This window comes from Malaclemys terrapin, chromosome 3 (genome assembly GCF_027887155.1).
Source record: "Malaclemys terrapin pileata isolate rMalTer1 chromosome 3, rMalTer1.hap1, whole genome shotgun sequence".
NCBI classification, from domain to species: Eukaryota; Metazoa; Chordata; order Testudines; family Emydidae; genus Malaclemys; species Malaclemys terrapin.
The window spans coordinates 76,427,131-76,450,303 of record NC_071507.1 but is presented as its reverse complement, the minus strand read 5'-3'; the positions used below and the strand labels follow the sequence as shown (position 1 = coordinate 76,450,303).

The window sequence follows — 23,173 nt, the reverse complement described above, 5'->3', positions numbered from 1 at the left end:
CAAACCTGAACTCAGGGTACGTCTACACTTACTGGAGGGTCCGGCGGCAGGCAATCGATGTTCTGGGATCGATTTATCGCGTCTGGTTAAGATGCGATGGATCGATCCGGGATCGATCCCGGAAGTGCTCGCCGTCGACGCCGGTACTCCAGCTCGGCGAGAGGAGTACGCGGCATCGAAGGGGGAGTCTCCCTGCCGCGTCTGGACCCGCGGTAAGTTCGGACTAAGGTTAATAACGTAGCTGAATTCGCGTACATTAGTCCGAAGTGGGGGCTTAGTGGGGACCAGGCCTCAGAATCCAGACAGGTAAAGCAGCTTTCAGTACATTGTTTAAAATATACTGTCTAGTAACTTACCTCTACATGTCACTAATTTGTAATTTTAGTCATATAAAAACATTTCAGTTTATATTAAATATTCCAATACAAAATAATGGATAGTATGCAAGAGTATATACTTGAATATTTTCATGGTTCTCTTGGACAATATTTTCACCAGTTTCCTATTAACATGCTATACAAGTTCTGTTTTGTTAATCACATTCATCTTCTACCTGTTGCATAAGGAAAGTGGCATTTTTCTCCTTTTGCCTGATGACTTTCAAAAAGCTCTGGAAAACATGGGCAAGTACATCTAGGCTTGGGTTGCCGGCTGAGAGCAAGTTCAATTCTAGCATACAGATTTCAGGGTATATTAATTCTCCTTGATTGATGTTTTCAATTAGGTCACTGGAATAACTTGAAGGGACCATGCATCCCGCTTCTCTTTTAGTGTCTGTTCCTGAAACAAAAACATACATTTTGTTGATAGTTTGGGGTTTTTTGTTAGTTATTGTTTGGTTTGGTTTTAAGACTACTACTACTTAAAGCAAAGACACTTGTCACACAAACAATTACAAATAGATTTATTAGACATCTTGTGCAAGTACTTCCAGTAAGCCATAAAAATTCTAGAATTCCCCTCTTATTCAGACAGATTTAAAGTACACTATACAGTTAGTCTTATAATATATACAGGAGTGTATGTCTATAAGGTTGCCAGGTGTCTCATTTTCAACCGGAATGCCCGGTCAAAAAGGGACTCTGGTGGCTCTGGTCAGCACTGCCAACTGAGCCATTAAAAGTCCAGTCGGCGGTGCTGTGGGTGTAAGGCAGGCTAGTGCCTACCTGTCCTGGCACCACGCTGTGCCCCCAAAGTGGCCAGCAGATCCAGCTCCTAGGTGGGGGGGCCTACGAGGCTCCACACCACTGCCCAAGCCCCTAGCACTGGCTCCACACTCCCATTGGCCGGGAACCACAGCTAATGGGAGCTGGGGGGCAGTGCCTGCGGGCGAGAGCAGTGTGTGGAGCCTCCTGGCCTCCCCGCCTAGGAAACGGATCTGCTGGCTGCTTCGGGGGCACAGCATGGAGCCAGGACAGGGAGGGAGCCTGCCTTAGCCCCGTTGTGCTGCTGACTGGAAGCCGCCTGAGGTAAGCCCGTGCCCCAGCAGTGAGCCCCAACCCCATGCCCCAGCCCTGAGCTCCCCCAAACCCAGAGCCCCCTCTTGCATCCCAAAGCCCTCATCCCCGGCTTCAGAGCCTGCACCCCCAGACCAGAGCCCATACCCCCTCCTGCACCCCAACTCCCTGCCCCGAGCCCCCTCTGGCATCCTGAACCCTTCATTTCTGGCCCCACCCAGGCACCTGTACCCCCAGTTAGAACTCTTGCCTCCTCCTGCACCCCAACCCCCTCCCCCAGCCCAGTGAAAGTGAGAGAGGGCGGGGCAGAGCAAGCCACCGAGGGAGGGGGAAATGTAGTGAGTGGGGGCAGGGGTGGGGCCTTGGCCTCGGGGAAGGGGTGAGGCTTGGGTGTTCGGTTCTGTGCAATTAGTAAGTTGGCAACCCTAGCCTAATATTTCTGCCACACAGATTTATAATATACACAGAACCACTGACAGACCTTATTGAAATTACAACTCCAACTCAATTATAATTAAATGCATACTTTAGATCAAATTGTTATACAAAAACAAATATTTACATCGTAGGCTTAATTTGAAAAATCATTTTTGTAACAAAAACGAACAATGATATGTAGGTTATTAGAAAAATTAGTATTTTACACACACACACACACACACACACACCTCTCTACCTACCTCTACCCAGATATAACACGAATTCGGCTATAACACGGTAAAGCAGTGCTCTGGGGGGTCGGGGCTGCGCACTCCAGTGGATCAAAGCAAGTTCAATATAACAGTTTCACCTCGCTCAGTGGTTTGAGCATTGGCCTGCTAAACCCAAGGTTGTGAGTTCAATCCTTGAGGAGGCCACTTAGGGATCTGGGGCAAAATCAGTATTTGGTCCTGCTAGTGAAGGCAGGGGGCTGGACTCTATGACCTTTCAAGGTCCCTTCCAGTTGTAGGAGATAAAATAAATTACTGGAGATATCCTATTTATTTAAGATTTTTTTGGCTCCTGATGACAGCGTTATATCGGAGGTAGAGGGGTGCATATGTACACACGCACACACAAAGATTAAGCTCAGACTAGGAAATATTTTACAAGGAAGATAACCTTGTAAAAAAATTGAGCATAAAGTAATAATAAATAAATAAATAAAAAACCCACACACTACTTACTTATGATCCTATCTGGAGAAGAAACTGCTTTTAGACCACAATCAATAACACACTTCTGTGAGAATGACTCAACAGTACTTCAGAGCAATCTGACAGAAGCCAAAACTCAATGCGTAAAACGTTTCCCCATAATATTTGGATAAAATAGATGTGAACTGTTACTCTCCCCTGCAATAAAGTTGTTTCATACTTCAAAAATAACCTACACTGAAAATGTGTTATGGCCTCTGCAATCTATTCCACTTTTGCATGTTGGGAAAAAGTCCAGTACTTCACATAAATCACATGGTAAAAGCTAGTCTATAAAACAGTTAAAGATGGTTTTGCCTGATGCTTGTGCAAAGTTTGCATTTACCTTCATCCTTGCTTTCACTGTCATCAGGATTACTTTCACTATCCGCTTCATAGCCTTCCTCTTCAGCAAAGAGTTTAAAACTACAGCACTGTGATTCTTCAGCTTCTTCAGAAAGGTCTTCAGGTTGGGACACAGATGCCTTTTCAGTATGATGGATCTGTGACATCCATATTTAAAAACAAGAACAAAACAAACTTAGAAACTTATAACCAACTGTTTCATTTTCATTCAAAAACCCAAATGTTGTGGGAATCTTCCAGATCAGAATTATCTCTGCTCTTGAAAGTGGAGGGAACAGCACAGTCCATACCATCTATTGGGAAATACTGTCTCTACAAACATGAGTCAAAACTTAAATTGGAAAAAAAAAAAAAGTAAAGGGGTGGAGGGTAATTTTTAAAAGCAAAAAATGTAGGTTGATTTTTCTTTTTTTAGGATGAGTAAAAAAATGCATCAAATGTATCTTAAAAACAAACAGGAAAAAGGATTCTGTTAAGGGGCCCATGCTCTTAAACTTGACTTTCTGGCAGCACTAACAGTTAAAACAGGGGGAAAAAATAAAATTAAATTAAAAAAAAATCAGAACAAAAATCTCGTTTCCAATCTAACAAACTGACCGAGACCCTGAGCAAGTATCTTGATCTCTTCATCTGTAGAAGGGGATGATGGTTCCCTACCTCACAAAGGGTCTTGTGAGCGTTAGGAGAAAAGCATCAGGGTCAATCAGCCTCCCACACTGAAGAGCTTTCTTGAAAATTCCTTTTTTGGGGGGGCAATTTATCCTCATTGTAGAGTAAAAAGTGAACTGAAACAAGTTTCAGAGCTATTCTCCTTGAATCAATACTATGATGTATGTAGCTTGCTTGTTTTTCCCCTTTGTGCATAAGCACTTTCATTTATGATCGACACAGCGAATAAAACAGACATCCACTAACTTCAATGGTGTTTACATGCATCCATGAATGACTCCCTAAAAGCATTAAAAACTGTAAACAAGCCTGTGCACATATTGGACCCCTCCCAAAATCCCCGCCCTGGCCCCGCCTCTTCCCCAGCACGCCACGTTCCCCCTCCTCACCTCTCCCTCCCAGGCTTGCCGTGCTGTTTTGCGGCCCAAGCGCTGGGAACCAGGGGGAGAAGCAGAACGCGGCGGCGCGCTCAGGGAAGGAGGTGAGCTGGGTGGGATGGGGACTGGGGCACCCACTGAGTGGACACCCCAGGCGCCACTTTGGAGAATGTGCTTAGTGGGGGAGCGGCCGCTCCCCCTGCTCCCCCCCAGCTACGCTACTGGCACATGCCCTCTGATAATGTGACAACGCATGCTTATTTATGCATAGCACATACAGGCCTGATCCAGCAAACCATTACACATACAAGTAATCTCCTTAAACCAGATTACTTGTGTTTAGTCAGAGTGTTATACTGTTGCATACCTTCTCTGTTTTCTCTTCAGAATGATCCAGATCAGCAGAATAATTTCCCAACGCAATTCGAAGCAGCGAATCTAACAGAGGTTTTGCCAAGCAAGTTTCAATTGCTTTTGACTGGGCAAGCTGGTCCCGCATTTCAAGTAATATATCTTCCAGACACACACTCTACATGAAGAAAACAAGAACATCCATTATGCTTGATGTTATTCTGTATTTGGCTAAATGAAACAAAAAATCCATACTATATTCAGTCCCAGTATTTATGCAATGATTACTATATCCTAATTTATTTTTAGCTTCCCCTGTCCACCACCAATCTCCTATCTAAATGGATTGAATTCCACTGCCATTTACATACTCAGCCCCATCCCAATCACTTGAAATAGTATGAAGATCTCTCTGTTACTATCTGTCATCCAGTAAATCAAAATCTTCATGCCGCTGAAATTTAGGCAACTGGTTACTTCCCAATTAACAGTACAAAGCTAATGCAATCAAGTTTTTAAAATAACACTTATTTCTTCCATGCCCCTTTAACATGTCCAGAAGGCTCACACCATTCCACATTTTACTGATTAGGAAAATTAGATGAAAAGGTTAAGAAAGCTGTCCAAGTCCACAAATCAAAAGTCAGATCGACCTGGTGTCTAGTTCTTTGACTTTCACCCTCATCCCTAAACCACAATCAAGAAAAAAAATAAAATGGTACTGTATTAGAAGAAAATAAGGAGTACTACCCTTTGCCCACTTCTAAAATAAGTTTTCTCTGAGTTACTGGCAAGACAGTATTGTACATATAATCTTTAAGAACTTTATGTAAATTATATATTTACCTGGTGAAGCAACTCCACTTCCGCTTTCTGTTGGGTACTATTTGTGCTGTGTAGACAAATAGTCAGCAAAGCTTCCAAGAGTCTTATACTCTGAAGTGACCACTCATTCTCTTGCTTTACAGACTTCTTTAGTTCCTCAAGCTCATCAACCATAGCAACTGAAATTTGTTCCACTTTCAAAGAATGGTCACAGGAGATACATTCAGATACCAATTGTCCACTAGCATCAGGATTTTCATCAAGACTATTAAGCTCTGATTGTGTCAACTGTTTGTTCAGAGTCGAGTAATATGAATCTTCTTTGAAAACAGGTTCATTAGGAGGGCTGCCATTTAAACATTTATTATTTTCACTTAAAGTTCTCTCCTTTTTCTCTTGCTCCTTTTCTTTATTTTTGGCAAGTTTCTGGATTATCATGATTATTAATCTATGACAAACTTCAAAACCACCAAGCCTATGGAACTGTCTCTGGAAAACTGAACTACACAAATAGATCCAACGACACATAGACCAAACGTCTGCTGCCCTGTGGATATGTTCTGGGGACGGTAAAGTAAGGCTCTCTAGTGGCAAACATGGTAGCTTGTGACTCAAAGGCTCACTAGCTGTGCTATCATAGCCTGATGTGTCTTCAGAATCATTAGCTGAATCCCGATCACACTCTTCTTCTTTACTTACACACAAAAAAGCCACACAGAGAAATAAATTTATCAAATTGACATGAACATCTTGATTGACACCCTTTTTCTTCTTTGGATAAGCTTCTCTGAGGTCTGCATAAAACTTGCTCAGGCTTTGAGGAACATCAGAAATCATCTGCTGGCTATGAAAGGAAGTCACTAAATCTAAAATGGACTCCTTTTGTTCATTATCCATAGCCTCTAGTTCTGGCATTGCTTGGTCTTTCTGCTGATCTCCAAGGCAGAATATCAGAGTTTCAATTACTTTCAGAGAGTGACTTCTTACAGAATCTAAGTAATTCAGTTCTGTCATTTGATTCACGCCATTACAACTTAAGAACAGATTTTGTATTATCCTATGGGAGAAAGCACACAGAAACTTCACTATTATATAAGCTGGGCATAAAAAGAGCTTTTTAGATTCTTTGTCCCAGAGACACTAATAGAACACACTTTACTAGGATTCAAGAAGGAAGTTATCTTTACAGTAAAATATATACCCAAGTATTACATACCAGGGTTATACATAAAATTAGATTGGGGTCAAAGTTTATCTTAACCCCAACACTTTTCCATTTACGTTTCTATTGGGGCTCATTGGCAAGAATCTATGGAGGACATCTTTTGCATTACTCTAGAGTCGTGAATAAGGATAATCCATTCAATAGTGGGAGAGAAGCCACACAATCTTGCTTCTCAAATACGGAATGCATAATGGCAGACTACTATAATTCACTTCATGTGGATTGGAAGGACATGCTGTTTAGGGCCACAAGAGTGTTTTAATTAACCCCTACAGTTAAGTATGCTGCAGAAGGTTTGACACCGGCTTTTATGCTAGACTTGTGCCTGAGCCTCTGATGCTCTTTTTAAAAAAAAGAAATAATCATTTAGAATTATTGAACATGTTAAATGACGAACAATTTTGAAATAGGTCGTTGTCCCTCTTACTTCTGTTACTCACTGGAAAGTACAAATTCCCTTTGAATATAACAATTTTGGAACATTATGTAACTATAGTTAGTAAAAATATTTGTTTGAATATGTTGCAGGTCCACAAACAAATGCACTTTTCATTTTATCTGAAATATTTTACAAGCAGGTTTTTGAGTCCGATGTTTTAAAATAATGTCATAGTGTACACAAAATATTACTGATTACACACTGAAAAAAAAGCACCCTTTCATGTATTAACCCAAACTCTACTTATTTTAATTTCTAGGAGTATCTATTCACCCGCACAATAAAAGTTATTAGTTCATACAAATCCTAACCCAAAGTCTCTGTAACCCTTTTAGGTATTTATATATTTCTGTAACATCAACCTATAGCTTCTTCCCCTCTCCCCGTCCCTGAACCAAGAATATTTAGTTGTGGAAGTAGGCTATAGAGTTCGAGACATTTATAATCTCATTTATCTAAACCATTTCCAAAATATGTACATCCTTACAAAGGTGAAGTGCCCATAAAATGGACGCAGCACGCCAGCTGTTCTCATTTTAACCTGCACAATAATTTGTCTTTTTGATTATAGTAATCATTTGATGAAACCTATGCCCTTTACTGCAATTGAGCAATGTGTTCCAAAAGTCACACTGCTAACTTGAATACTCATGTTATTTCCACTGCCCGTTTTTTACCGAGCCATACATGGGTTGTCTTAGATAACTTATTGACTCTAGTCTTCACTTTTCCCTTCTCAATCTTTCAATTTTCATAAAGATTTTGTTTTCTAACAGGCGTTTGCATTTCTATACTAACCAGAATAGCTAGATTTTGCCACTATCCGTTTTCTCGACATGTTATAAGTTTGGTTCTATTATACATCCAGAGCAGTCTGTCTTTATAACAGTCATTTCACATGATAGATTGAATTCACTTGAAATTTTCAGGGTTGCAATTGGGCCACCTAGACCACAGTCCCTTGCAGGAAGGGAAGAATATACCCTTGTTTGTACTTTTAGCACATACCATACTTTTTTAAAGGTAAAATTCTCTCTGTAGAATCTTCCCTTTATACTTTGTGTTTTGCAAGTGCTGAGATTTTTTTTTTTGAATAGTTAAACAGGGTGAAGGCTTTCCAAACAAACAGACAGACAGACAAACAGTTCCTTGTCATTTTGGAATTATAAGCAATTCTACCGCAAGCCTCAAATATAGTTTGTTAGAATTATGGATATACTAATAATTCTATGAATTCAGTTGCAATGGCAGAAGTTAGACGTAATTCCATGCAGTCTAATTCCTTCACAAAAATGGCACATGAACCTATTCAACACGCCCAACTAACTTTTGCTTGAAGAATAAGAAGTGCAGAATAGATTTGTATATCGCATTCTGTATAAAGGTTTTACACATTTTATAGCGTAGACACCATCATCCCAGATCTGAGACCTTCTGGGGTTTATGAACCTATTGGAAAAAGTCAGATAATAAAGGTCTCAATCCTAATTATTTACATGGTCCCCATCATCTTCATTTCCAAGTGTGTGCTGCTACCCAACCACAAATTCATTACATTTTAATCAGTGATTAATGTACAAACATTTCTGTAATTTTCAGCTACAGTTTTCCCATTAATAAATACAAAATTAACAAACCTGGATTTAAATAATGCAGGTAGTGTCTGTAAATAAATTTGAAGTACCTCCTGGGGCAAACATCGGCTATGACAGCTGCATACGTGATTGCATGCTGCAGTTATACCAAGCTGTTGAGAGTGATGTGCTAACTCAACCCCTCTCTGGAGCACTGGGTTATATATATAATTGTATAACTTCCACTGAACCACCACATTGCCCTTTTGCATTAAATGACAAATGTGGCTTGCTATCTGTACACTGCGTAGTTTGTCTTCTTCAAAAGCAAAGTCCTGGTAAGCCTCCAAAGCATCCCACTTCAACAACATATCTTCAGATCCACTACTAGGCAAAATCCCTTGAAACCTGTAAGAGGGACATGAAAAATTTGATGCGAGACCAATATCAGTCGAGTTGCTTTGCAGGGTATCTTCTAGCTCAGCAAGCTGGTCACAGTCAATAGTACAAATATTGCAGGCTGCTTGTATAATTTTTTGAGAAATTTCAGCTCCTCCCAATTGATCCAATATAAACTTGTTAAGGATGCTCAATATGTGCTGTTGAAAGTTTTTTAACACTGGTAATTTGGAAGCTCGAAGTAATGGAGTAATCACAGACTTTGGGTCCATACAACAGCATATTCCTACATTATGTACACCTGATAGAATCTGAGCACAGGTGCTGCTCAAAGAAACTTGCTGCAGCAAGTGGAAGCACTGATGAGCACAAACAGCAATGCAACAGCAGCGTTCAGGATAATGAACTTCTCCATGTACTACCTCCTCAAAGGGGTTTCTGGAAACCTGGTTTTTAAAAGCAGAAACCGGAAGCCCCGAGAGATCTCTGTGGTGATGCATGAAGTGAGAATACTCACATCGTCTATGCCTCTTTCTTGTACACATTGACTGATGAAGCTGTTCTGATTTCACTTTTTTGACAGTGCTGATTATTTTCATAATGCTGTTGATTAGGGCTTTTAGATGTTCTAAGGCTTCGGTAGTTATTTCCTCATCCCTTGCGACCAGCCATTCCATTTGAAGCACTGTCATTTCCAATAGTTTAAATCCCTGGTGTTGTATAAATTCATGGACGAGATCCACAGCTTGACTAAAATAAAATGGATTGGAAGCTGCACTCTGAAGACAACAGATCAGAATCTGCAAAACCCCTTCTAGAAGCTCAGGTAAAAGAAGGGCTCTGTGGCGATACTTGGAGAACACAAAGTTATCCTGAACCTCCTGTAGTGTTTTCTTGTATCTTGGAGCAAAAGGATCAGACTGCTTTTCCAAACAAGTTCTAATTTTTAAAGCTGCTCTAAGTAAGTCTGTTAGATTTTTTCTCAAGTTGTCAGGCATAGTTTCAGCACTGGTAATATCTATGGACAAAAGGTGCAGCACTGTTCTAAAGAGCATCCTTTGAACCAGAGCCACAGGTTCTTCTGTCCAGCCTGCAGAAACCACTTCACTTTCTGCATCACTACTCATATTGCAACAGTCTCCAAATCCTGATAAGAATTCTGTTAAGGTGGGCACTACAGTGGCTGCAAGTGCAGAATTGTGATTCAAGGTAATATCAAATTTACATACTTTTTCTAACAATGACAACAAAACATGGCACAAGTCAAATGGAGAATTGTCCATGCTGCCAACAACTGCTGCTGCAGCTGACTCATTTAAAACCTCAGATTTTGACTCTTGTGTTGGAATGATCTGTATGGAATTTTCTAGACTCATGGGATCTGGATTAAAACTTCGTACTACTTCTGCCAGTGGGGGATCACCTGTACTTGCACGGTAGTCGTCCCTAGGTGGGTGTGTTACAAAAGGCTGTAGGATTTGAGACCGCCTGTGTTTCATCATTATGGTATTCTTGTCGTCTGAATTGGCTTCTGAATCCGAAGTGGATAACTGAGATTTTCTTGCATCCCTCACAGAATACCGATGGGTGATTTTGCGCTGACGCCTAATTTTTCGAGATGAAGAATTTAATTTTACAGGAGTCTGAAAGGATGGACAAACTATTCCTTCTAAACTTAGTTTTTCCTGTGTAGATCTCAAAGAACTTGAATTTGTCTCTTTGGTCAGGCATATGTCAACTGTGAAGGGTAGATAAAAATCTGTTGAAAGAAAAATCAGCATATACATTACACTTCAAAGTAACATGATCAAACTTGTATTAAATACAACTGTAGCACTTTATAACTTGAACATATATATCTTTGGGATACATATTTGGTTAGTGTCTCTGAAGGTTTCCCACAGGACATGCTTTGCTTTTATTCATTCTTTGAACACCTCCAGGATAATTAAACAAAAAATGTTATCACAAAATGGCTATTTACAATTCAGATTCAGCAATCTGATTTGCTTATTCTCAAAACAGGGACCCACCAGTTTCAGTTTCTTCCCATTATTAATCAAAATCTGGACTTTGAAACTTCATTTCCCTTGCCTAGATCAACATAGACTAGGTTTTTGAGACAAACAACTGTATTTAGCAAAATGTGGTTTAGAAACCCCTCTTACCTGTTGAAGATCCCCTACTTTAAAGAAGCACACTGACATGCTTAACTCTGGCTATATCAGAACAATACAACCAAAATATTAAATCTGACAAAGAACTACTTGAAGCTCTTATTTTTTATTGCGCTAACAAGTTGGATAGGATTTCTTTTACAAGAAAGTAATTTGTTCATATAAAAACCTAATGAAAGAATAAGCACTTAACATACACCACTATACCCGGTCAGAGCATTGTACAAAAGTTGTCTAATCCCACAACACTCATGTGAGGTATTATAAGCCTTATCCTCAAATAAACAGGGATCAGGCACACACAAGAAGAAATTCGCCCAATGCAACACAGCAAATCAGTGGTTGAGCTGATGTGAGAATTCAGTGCTATCTGACTCCCAACCCTATTAAGAGAATATAGTACACCGTTCTCTTCAACAAAGATTCCAAAAAATGCTTGGAAATGGAAAAACTAAAAAGTGTGTATTTACAACAATGCAGAACTTGGTGAACTAAGCGTCTTTATTTGTGTAGGAGTGAAAGAAGTTTAAGTTAATTCCTAAAAAATATTCTGAATAAAAAAACAACAACATATTATATCTGTTAAAGTTGACTTTCAAGGATCCTAATTCCAGTAGTTTTACCAATATGTGCCAAAGGGTTTTTTTGGGGGGTGGGGGGGAAAGAGGGAGGAATGGGGAAATATCTGCCACCCTTAATGTGCTGAATGCCCTCAACAGCGAGGCCAAAAGTGACATTCAAGCATATTATGTATATTGCTAACAAAATCTGGAGAACATCCAACGACAGCCTATTTGCTTTCTGCTTGTACCACAGATATGAAACTTAAGACTGCTCAGGGATTTAAGTAGGATTTGAGAATCATTATTAAGGGGTTGAAATAGGCATTTTTTAGTAGCCTGTATGCCTGGACTCAAGTTATATCCAATAGCTAGAAACAGACATATAGGATGTCTCTACATAAGGAACTTACATACTCATTTTTTACCAATGATGAAGCTGCAATGGTGCTACCAATGGTATAACAGGTGTAGACCAGTTGCAGAGATTTTTACCCCCTACTTAGGAGCTCTGGGGATGAGATAAGAGGGTAGCAAAAAAAGCCTGTCCCTGGGTCTATGATGGAGTTTAAACCATTCATAGGACCTGTGCAGCTGCATCATTGTTTAAAACCAGGTAAGTAGTTCTCGCTGATCCTCATTTTTTATAAAAAGGCACAATTCCGGTGCTTGAGAAAGACCCTTATAATCAATTGCCCCCCTGCCCCAAAAAAGTATACTTCATGCAATAGAGGGTAATGACCACTTGGGAAGAATGAAAGCTTATCACAAAAGAGAAAGGAAAAAGAAAAAATTACACCGAAATGCAGCCCAATAGCTCCTAATGAGAGAAATGTTGCTTGAAGTTTACCACACTAGTAATGCTAGCTAGGGATGCAGCTGGGAAATGGCAAATATTTTATACACTGTACATGAACAGGTTTGAGACATTAATCTGTAAGCGATACATTGTTTTAAAACTAGTCCTGACAAAGCCACTAATTTATCACATGTCCACAAGCAGGCTTGTTTTTGAGTCAGTCAAGCTGAAAATTCAACTGGGCTTAACTGCTCAAGATGGGTAGTAAGTTACACATACAGTAAACTATCAGACTCGCTTTATAAGTATGGTGAATCTACATATGGCAAGAAGACTTAGATAAACAAAGGACTTAAAGTATAGAGGAATGTGGGGACAACTCTATGTAAGATACTTTAGTCTTCCCTCTATTGGTAGAAAGAATACAGAACTCAAAAAAAAGGAAGGTCACCAGTTTGAAATGTAAGAGACTCATTGCCTGATGAAATTCCTTGTTATGTATGGTTTTGAATCAAGGATTTTTTTTTTTTTAAAGTTTCAAGCACACATTATTACAATACATAATTTTTGCTATGATTCTGATAGTGTAGTATGATGAAAACATACCTATCGCTTTTTCTTCTTGGACGGGTATTTTCCACACCAATGGTAGAAGTGACAGGAGGAGAGTTAGAAGTTCTTCTCGACATGTCAGCTCCTATATTGGAAACTAAGTATTTTTAAAAGTTCATGTTTTGTAGTTTTACAGAAACAGCTGGACTTTTCCAACTGCCATAGATTTCCTAGTGTAAATTTTGTTAAGAATTAAACACTCAGTTCCCTGCATCCCCAAAAGCTACACTAGAGAAATAACTCATCTATGCAGAAAAAGTGTTCTAACCATAAACCACAGCCAATCAGAAAGCATTGCAAATATTTAGCACATCTTTGCAATTGAGTCTATAAATGTCAAAGCTATCCAAACCTTTCTTGTTGAAAGAATTCCTCACCTAAGGGAGGAAAAAAACATTAAGTGAAAATTGAAAGCAAATAACTTGTTCTGAAGGGAGACCATAAGAAAAAATATTGTGGATGCAAGACATGCTATGCTTTTTGGTTTTTTGTTTTTTTAAATAGCATCTGTATTGCCTTCCCACATTTAAAAAAAAAAAAAAGGTCCTTCTTTTGAGGCTGTAAGTTACCTATTAAAGGAAGAAGTTATCTGCAACAAGGCACAATGGGAGAATGGAATTCTGCAGAGGGAGGAAAAAGTTTATTTATCTGTAATTTTGTTTCTCTGAAACTGTCATTCCTACAGAGATTCTGGAACTCTCAACACTTGAAGAACTTTGAGCCCAGAGGGCAGCAGTAAATAGGATAGAGCATGAACAAAACTCCTCACTGGCCTTCATATACTACACTTTGCCAGGGTCAATATTCCTTAGGAGCTGAGGGTTTTCCACTGGTCTCTACACTAAGGAACTAAGGCTCCAAGACTGGAGTTTTCGCAGATTGTTTCTTCAAGGAAAAGCAAGTTTTTCAGAAGCCTCAAGAAGTTGTGAAATAAGCTAGCACACATGTTCTATTGTTCTTGGGAGCCAGCTAGATGGTAATATTTATTTATCAATCAAATAAATAAAAGTTAAAAAATACGATCTAGCTCTTATATAGCACTAATCATCCATAGATCTCAAAGGACTTTACAAACAGTGGCCAGTATCATTTTATAGATAGAGAAATTGAGGCATGGAGACTGACCAATTTGCTGCTATTTTACTCAATAGGAAGGAGAAAGTTTTACATCACAAAACGGACAAGGAAAACATTACATTAATCTGCCTTCAGAATGTAGTATTTATCAGAGGTATGTCATTACTGTAGTACTGGAGGGTCACAATCTTAATGTATTTATCTTCATAAAACCACTGTGAGATAGGGAAGTGCTATTAATTCCCTATACAAATGACAAACTGAAATAGAGAATCTCCAAGTTATTTGTCTAAGGTCACACAGGAAGTCTGACAGAGCGGGGAACTGAACTAGGGTTTCTCAAGTCCCAGGTTAGTGTCCCAAACAAACACTGGACCATTCTTCCTCTAGTATAGTGGTCCCCAAACTGTGGTGGGGCACGGCAGGGCCTTGACCAACCCCCACGCAGGGGTGGGAAGGGAGTGCCACCCACCCCTGCTCTTGGCCCCCATTCCCAGCCCCCGGCCGGGGGGGGACACACTGCATTATTGGTAAGGGGGGGGAGGGGAAACAAGAGGAAAAGTTTGGGCACCACTGCTCTAATACAATGGTCACCATTTTAAAAAGTCATTTACTACAGTTTTTCCTCTATGCGGAGTTAGAAGGTAGATGGTATCCACTGGGAAACGATGACATTTAAAATGGATTCCTATATACAAGGAAGCAGTTCTCATCTGTCTTTGTACAGTCTTTTAAAAATCTATATTCCTTTGCTGTACTCTTTCAAACTTCCTTAAAGCCATGGAATGGTTTCATTTAGTGGTTGTAGTAAGAACAGATTGCATGTGTAAAAGAAACACATTTACTGCAACTTAACCAAGGTTTTGCGAGGATCTATGACAAGCAACTAAATTTAGTCAGTCAGCTACTTTGAACTATTGATAGAAACCTTAGTTAAGTCCATATATTTTGTAGACCATCACATAGAAGAGGAGGTTACTTACCTGTAACTGGAGGTTCTTCAAGATGTATTCCACTGAGGTTTACGCATGTGCATCCTGCACTTGGAGTTAGAGAATTTGAAAGTAGTGTCCGTTGGGCTGAACATGCTCCCTGACTCGCCTCATGCTTCCATCCGAGGTGATAAAGAGCAGGATGGACCAACTTTGATTCCAGTTCCTTCTCCAACATAAATCTGAGAGACCCCACCCTCTTCCCCTCTGCTGCAGGGGGACCATACACCCCTTGAAGAGCCTCTAGTTGAGTAATCTCCTCCTCTTTTTCGAGTGATGGTCCCTACTGTATTCCACAGAGGGTGATTGACAAGCAGTAACTAAGTTGGTGGAGGGTGCAAGGATGACAATGGAAGGGTCATGCGAAGGACCACCAGGCCAAATTAAGTATCTGCTGCTCAGTCTTGCACCAGTGCATAATGTGTCACAAAGGTGTGCACTGAACTCCATGTGGCTGCACTAGATAGGTCTATTAGAGGCAAGTCTTGGAGGGAGGCCACAGTTGCAGCTTGAGTTTTAGTGGAGTGAATGCATATCCCCGCAGCAGGAGGCAGGCCCATCAGATGGCACCAGGGTTTGATACAATCAGAAATCCACTTGGAGATTCTCTGTATGAAGATGGCCCGTCCTCGGAGTCTCTCAGCTTTTGTACTGAATAGTATAGGGGACTTTCTGATAAGTTTTGTTCTCCACAGGTAGAAGATCAGCACACACCTGACATTGAGGGAATGGAGTCTACATTCGTCTATGAAGGCATGTGGTTTCAGAAAGAAAACAGGTAAATGAATAGCTTGGTTAATGTGAAAGTGGGATACTACCTTTGGTAGAAATTTAGGGCATAGACGTAAAGAAACTTTCTTCAATACTGGGAATGATGGGTCAACCATTATAGCACTGAGTTCAGACTCTCCTTGCTGAAGTGACTGCCCCCAGGAAGGCAACTTTCATGGAAAGGAGAGACAAAGAGGAGGACACCAGTGACTCATTAAAGCTGAGGGTATCAAATTCGAAACCCAGTGAGGTGCAATCATTTGGCAGGGAGGGAAGGTTCTGAGGAGGTCTTTCTGAAATCTAGCAGTTAACGGGTGTGTAAAAACAGAGCAGCCCTCTACCAATGGATGGAATGTGCTAATCGCAGCCGAGTGGACCATCAAAGTGCTGAGGGTGAGACCCAATGACTTCAGGGATAGAATGCAGTCCAAGATTGGGGGAGGTCTGCCTCTTCTGGTGGAATGCCTTTAAGTTAGGCCCAAGAGGAAAAGCGCCTCCACTTAGCTCGGTAGCATTGTCTAGTGGAGTCCTTCCTACTGTTAGAGAGAATGTCTTGTACAGATGAGGAGCATACTGATTCTAGAGTAGATGCCTATCCAAATACCATGCCCCGAGATGGAGTGCATGTGGATTGGGGTGCTTGATTCTGCCACTGTGTTGGGTGAGGAGATCGGAGAAGTTCAGGATGGGAATCAGAGGACGTGCGGAGGAGATTGTGGAACCAGAACTGCCTGGGCCAGAAGGTGGCGATAAGGATGACCATTGTCCTGTCTTGATGGATTTGAGGAGAACTCAAGGTAGGAACGGCAGTAGAGGAAATGTGTAGTTGATTTGGTTTGACCGCAAGAGAAGGAAAGCATCGCACTGGGAGCGACAGCTGATGCGTCCTTTGGAGCAGGTATTTGGTGCATTTGCTACTGGTCTGAGAAACGAATAGGTCCCTGGTTGGGGTCCCCCATTGTTTGAAGATGTTGCATAGCCCCGTATTTTGAAGCTCCCATTCCTGGTTGGTCATTCACAAAGTGCCTGCTGAGTGAGTCTGCAAGCACATTCTGTGTTCCCGGAAGGTAAGCTGCAGATAGTGTAATTTGATGCATCAGTTCCAGAGCTTGACCACTTCTGTGCGAAGAATGGGGGATCTCGCTCCCCCTTGTTTGTTGATATAGAAGTGGGAGAAAGGATTCACACACCTTTTGCACTGCTCAAAGTTCCAAGATGTTGATATGCATCCTGGACTCACAAGAGGTCCAGGAGCCTTGTGCAAAGCAGTCATCCATATGGGCTCCCCCGCCTATTAGAGACACGTTGGTGATGATAATTTTGCTTGGAGAGGAGGGAAGAAAGGGACCTCAGACATACATGATGGGGGTCTGTCCACAGTAGTAGGGATGATAGTGTCTTGGCCGGAACTTTCAGCCTGAAGTCCAGAGAATGATAGCTTTGCAAGTACGCAGAATGGAGCCATGTATGGAGGCAGTGAAGATGAAGTCTCATGAAAGGGGTCATGTAGGTGCATGAAATCATGTGGCCCAGAAGAGGCAGGCACATCTTGACCAATACATGTGGGTCATTCATGATGTGAGAAATAGTGTTCATTGCCTGACATGTGTCTATGGGCAGGTATTCCCATGATGTGATAGAGTTTATGGTAGCCCCTATGAAATCTAGTGACTGTGGGGGCTGAGGATTGATTTCTTGATGTTGACATTGATTCCCAGTGAAGCAAGGAGTTGAGTAACATGGAGGGTGACGCGAGGATTTCCTGGTGGGATTTGGCTGCCAGAAGCCAGTTGTCGAGGTATGGAAAAAACAAAACGATCAGAACACCTGAGGCGAGTTCTCACTATAGAAAATACTTTGGTAAAGACTCTGGGAGCAGTAGCTATTCCAAAAGGAAGTACTGTATTGGAAATGGCCGGTGCCCACCGTGAATCTGAAAAAATGTTTGTGGGCAGGATGAATGTTGGCATGGAAGTAAGTGTCCTTCATATTGAGAGCTGTGAGCCACATGCCTTTTCCTAAAGAGGGAATGATTTCTGCCAATGTGACCACATGAAACTTGATTTTGCAGATGAAGTGACTAAACTGATGGAGGTCGAGGATTGGTTTCCAACCTCCTTTTTCCTGAGGAATCAGGAAGCAAGTTGAGTAGAACCCTGTTTCTGCTCTATTGCTCCCTGATGCAATTAGGAGTTCACCTCTGGGAAGAGGATACTGTCATGAGAGTGATTCCTGAAGAGGGATGGGGAAGGGGCTTTTGGAGGAGGAAGCATGACAAACACAATGGTATAGCCATGGCAGATGACATTCAGCACCGATTTGTCCATTGTTATTGCACTCCAAGCATAGAATCATAGAATACCAGGGTTGGAAGGGACCCCAGGAGGTCATCTAGTCCAACCCGCTGCTAAAAGCAGGACCAATCCCCAGACCGATTTTTGCTTCAGATCCCTAAATGGCCCCCTCAAGGATTGAGCTCACAACCCTGGGTTTAGCAGGCCAATGCTCAAACCACTGAGCTATCCCTCCCCCCATGGTAAGAGAGTACTAAGTGACACCCAAAGGGAATGGAGGGGTCACGAGGTGTTAGATTCTGTGGTTGTTGGCTCTTCAGCTCACATCAAAAATACCTGTTGGCCTGAGGCTGGGCCTGCAAAAAGGAAGCCAGTGATGGAGGACAAGGAAACAAGATATTTGGATTTTGGGACATTTTCATCGAGGCTCATAAGGTCTCTGGTGATAGAATTGAGAAGACCAGTACCTTGGGTCGACGATAGGTGGTGTAACTTCTGTTTCTGGCCCATACATTCATGCCCCAACGAGCAGAGGGTAGCCCTAGAGTCTTTCAGTGTATGTAAGAACTCAGCCTTAAGAGCAATAAATCAAAATTGGCAATATGCCAAAATGCAGTGGCCCAGTATTACTTACATCAGGTTTAGGAAAATATGTATATATAAATAAATAGAGCCCAACTCGCCCCCAAACAATAAAATTAGACAATCATACACAGCTGTTATAATGTGTTCCTCAAAGCACTATATAAACATTAATAGTGCCTGTCATAACTATAGAGGGAAGGGTAACAGCCCTCCTGTGTACAATACTATAAAATCCCTCCTGGCCAGAGACTCCAAAATTCTTTTACCTGTAAAGGGTTAAGAAGCTCAGGTAACCTGGCTGACACCTGACCCAAAGGACCAATAAGGGGACAAGATATTTTCAAATCTTGGTGGGGAGAAGGCTTTTGTTTGTGCTCTTTGTTTTGGTGGTTGTTCGCTCTTGGGACTGAGAGGGACCAGACATCAATCCACACTCTCCAAATCTTTCTGAACAAGTCTCTCATATTTCAAACTTGTAAGTAAACAGCCAGGCAAGGCGTGTTAGTTTTATCTTTGTTTTCTCAACTTGTAAATGTACCTTTTATTAGGGTGTTTACCTCTGTTTGCTGTAACTTTGAACCTAAGGCTAGGGGGGGTTCCTCTGGGCTCTTTAAGTTTGATTACCCTGTAAAGTTATTTTCCATCCTGATTTTACAGAGATGATTTTTACCTTTTTCTTTAATTAAAAGCCTTCTTTTTAAGAACCTGATTGATTTTTCCTTGTTTTTAGATCCAAGGGGGTTGGATCTTGATCCACCAGGAGTTGGTGGGAGAAAGGAGGGGGGAGATGGTTAATTTCTCCTTGTTTTAAAATCCAAGGGGGTTGGATCTTGATCCACCAGGAGTTGGTGGGAGAAAGGAGGGGGGAGATGGTTAATTTCTCCTTGTTTTAAAATCCAAGGGGGTTGGATCTTGATCCACCAGGAGTTGGTGGGAGAAAGGAGGGGGGAGATGGTTAATTTCTCCTTGTTTTAAATTCCAAGGGGGTTGGATCTTGATCCACCAGGAGTTGGTGGGAGAAAGGAGGGGGGAGATGGTTAATTTCTCCTTGTTTTAAATTCCAAGGGGTTTGGATCTGTATTCACCAGGGAATTGGTGAAGTGTCTCTCAAGGCTACCCAGGGAAGGGAATTAGCACATTGGGAGTGGTGGAAGCAGACCAGATCTAAGCTGGTAGTTAAACTTAGAAGTTTTCATACAGGCCCCCACATCTGTACCCTAAAGTTCAGAGTGGGGGAAGGAGCCTTGACACTGCCCACTTAACAGCTTTTACAAGTGTCAATTAAAAATTATGCTAACTGAACTGGCATCAAAATCTCCCTATCCTTCCATCAGTTAAATATGAAGTTCTGAGGACAAAACACAAAAACAACCTGTCTCTTATCCACAAATACAATATAAACAAAGTAATACAGGTAAATCCGCTCTAGACATGGAGTGTAAAACTAACCCACAGAAGATATTAATTAGAACCTTCTCCATGACCAAACACTTAGGGTATGTCTACAATACGAAATTAGGTAGATTTTTTTTTTTTTTTTTTTTTTTTTTTTAAGAATTCTATTTTATACAGTCCACACTATGCCTATGTCCACACTAAGCGCATTAAGTCGGCAGAGTGCATCCTCACTACCGTAGCTAGAATCGACTTACAGAGCGGTGCACTGTGAGTAGCTATCCCACAGTTCCTGCAGTCTCCACCGCCCATTGGAATTCTGGGTAAAACTCCCAATGGCTGATGGGGCAAAAACTTTGTCGCGGGTGGTTTTGGGTACATGTCATCAGGCTCCCCTCCCTCTCTCCTTCTGTGAAAGAAACGGCAGACAATCGTTTCGCGCCTTTTTTCTGGAGTCCCGTCCACCGGACCCACTCAGCCTGCTGTCTGCCTGGATGATTGGAACCCCAGACAGGCAATGGGCTGAGCGGGGCCGGCGGACGGAGCCCCAGACCAGCATCACCTCCATCCCCCAGCTCCTGCTAGCGGGGGTCCTGCTCAGCTGGCAGACCTCAGTGAGGTCAATTAGGAGTGCCCGGACAGACATGGCTATCCTCCTCTTAGAGCACCGAATGGGAGTGACTCCAGGTCATTCTCTTTACCAGCCATCGCTGGTAAATAGTATCAATGGCCAATGAGGGTCTGGCTGGAGAATCTTGCCTACATGCTCGGGGTTCTACTGATCGCCATATTTGGGGTCGGGAAGGAATTTTCCTCCAGGGTAGATTGGCAGAGGCTCTGGAGGTTTTTCGCCTTCCTCCGCAGCATGGGGCAGGGGTCGCTAGCTGGAGGATTCTCTGCTACTTGAAGTCTCTAAACCACAGGATTTGGGGACTTCAACAGCAGAGTCAAGGGAAAGGGGTTGGGACGCCTTTGTGGCCTGCATCATGCGGGAGGTCAGACTAGATGATCATAATGGTCCCTTCTGACCTTAAAGTCTATGAGTACCAAATTATGAGAGGAAGGTTAGCATGAACACATAGTATCAATATTCTACAATACTGTGGTTTCAACATGTTCTCGGAATTAGAATACTGACAAGGCTCTGAATCCCAAGATAATTATTTTTACAGGTTTAAATTCCATAAATAGCATTAACAAAGAGCTATGAAATTTGAGTGGGAAATTTACTGTTCTCCCTGATACTTACAAATCTCTAAAGATTCATAAAATCCTTAAACAAATCTGTAGGTGCCATCAACTACAAAAACATTTGGGACCCACAGAAACTGTAAACATGCATTTGTAATGGTCAGTCCTAAAATTCTACACCTTTGAGCCAGTACACTGCAAGGAACTAGTTCTAGAATTGTCTGAATTTCTATTAAATGCAAATCAATACCCAAAAGTTAGAAACAATGCAGTTGTAAACAGGATAACTTATTAAACAAATAACTTAACGAGACCATGAAGCTTCATCTGCACCATATTAGGTAGGTAATAACTGCATCTTAGTTTATCAGAAAGTTAGTGTAATATTAAGAGTTGTGTTTTGCAGAAACCAGTACCACCGGCTTTTATGGAGTTTGTTTGCCTTGTTTATTAAAATGCGTACTTTGTGGGGAAGATTTCTGGGTTGCTGGATTAACTGATGTTGACATTATTTAGAAACAAAGACAAGAGCTGAAGACTACAGTATTATTGTTTAAATGAGAGACCGCTATCATAATAGTTTAGAAATGTGATTATGGAAAGGAAGTGCACACAAACAAACAAGGAACTATTAGTTTAAAGACTTCACTACCATTTTGAATTTAATAGGCTTTTTAACATTTCAATTTCTGTTTAAAAGTACAGTATGTCTTGTACATTTTTAAAAAGAAGAACAGGAGTACTTGTGGCACCTTAGAGACTAACAAATTTATTAGAGCTCTAAGGTGCCACAAGTACTCCTGTTCTTCTTTTTGCGGATACAGACTAACACGGCTGTTACTCTGAAACTTGTCATTTTTAAAAAGGTATCTCAAAAAAATACTAAGTTTTTTCTGCTCCCTGTTGATGTTATAAGGGTCTTTTTAGCAAGGGATACATTGACTAAAAATGGGAAAATGCAAAGGGCTGGGAAATGCGCAAAGTGAACAAACTGAGAAAAAACATTTTTATCCTGAGCTAACTTTTCAGTTAAGAACAATGCTTTAAATTTTTGTAAGAGTCTGGTTGAATGGGAGAGCCTGGGGGGAAACCCAGAGATGCCATGCGAAATAGGAGATCACATTCTAGAGTATTGGTGACATAGTGTGCATGGATATTGGACAGGTATGGCAAAAAATTTTACACAAACGCTTTTTTTAGGGGAACAGAAAATTGGGTTTTTGACCAAATGGTACTTAAATGTAAGTGTCTGCTTTCCTCTTTTTTTTTTATTTTATTTTCACTTGGACTTTTGGTTGAGGGAAAGTCAAAATTCCCTGCTAAAAATTTTGAGTGAAAAAACAAAGTTAGTTTGCTGACATTTGATAATGAGGAAAAAACACCACCATTTTCTAACGAGCTCTAGTATTGTAGTCTCTGAACAGTGGCAAGATGATTTCCAATACTGCGCTGTATAGCATCTCTTTAAGGCCTGCACCTCAACTACAAATTCTAGTCCCAGTACTGCAGTCTGATCTTTTAGCACAGACCCTGGAAGACCACCATGTTAGTGGATCTAGCTAGTGGAACACTAGCTGTTTCAAAGAAGCATGCATTTACCCATTTGTCCTTTTTCTAGTAAGGACAGAAAGAAAGCTGCTACTATTAAACAAAACAAAAAGTTTACTGTCTTTCACACTTCCTTTTTAATCATGCTTATTCACACGCTACCATGCAGAACAAGAAAACCCAGAAGAAGAAAGTACAGACTCTCAAAGGGAAAATACAAACAAAAAAAGCCTTTCAAAGGCACATCCTGCCACAAACATATTTTCTTCAAAACACAATAGCAGAAATGTAAACTGCTGTAATGCAAATATAATC

The 23,173-nt window shown here is 41.1% G+C and overlaps 1 protein-coding gene across 2 annotated transcripts in view; it reads right to left on the bottom strand.

The window, feature by feature from the left end:
- LYST (lysosomal trafficking regulator) overlaps positions 1–23,173 on the bottom strand; it is a 154,227-nt gene that overhangs the window by 97,090 nt on the left and 33,964 nt on the right. For both annotated transcript variants that reach the window (XM_054022597.1, XM_054022598.1), the window contains exons 4-9: positions 13,000–13,090; positions 8,522–10,616; positions 5,242–6,277; positions 4,412–4,573; positions 2,979–3,135; positions 554–780 (exon numbers count right to left, since the gene is read on the bottom strand). In XM_054022597.1, coding sequence (XP_053878572.1) covers positions 554–780; positions 2,979–3,135; positions 4,412–4,573; positions 5,242–6,277; positions 8,522–10,616; positions 13,000–13,090 — 3,768 coding nt within the window. The remainder of the gene's footprint in view (positions 1–553; positions 781–2,978; positions 3,136–4,411; positions 4,574–5,241; positions 6,278–8,521; positions 10,617–12,999; positions 13,091–23,173) is intronic.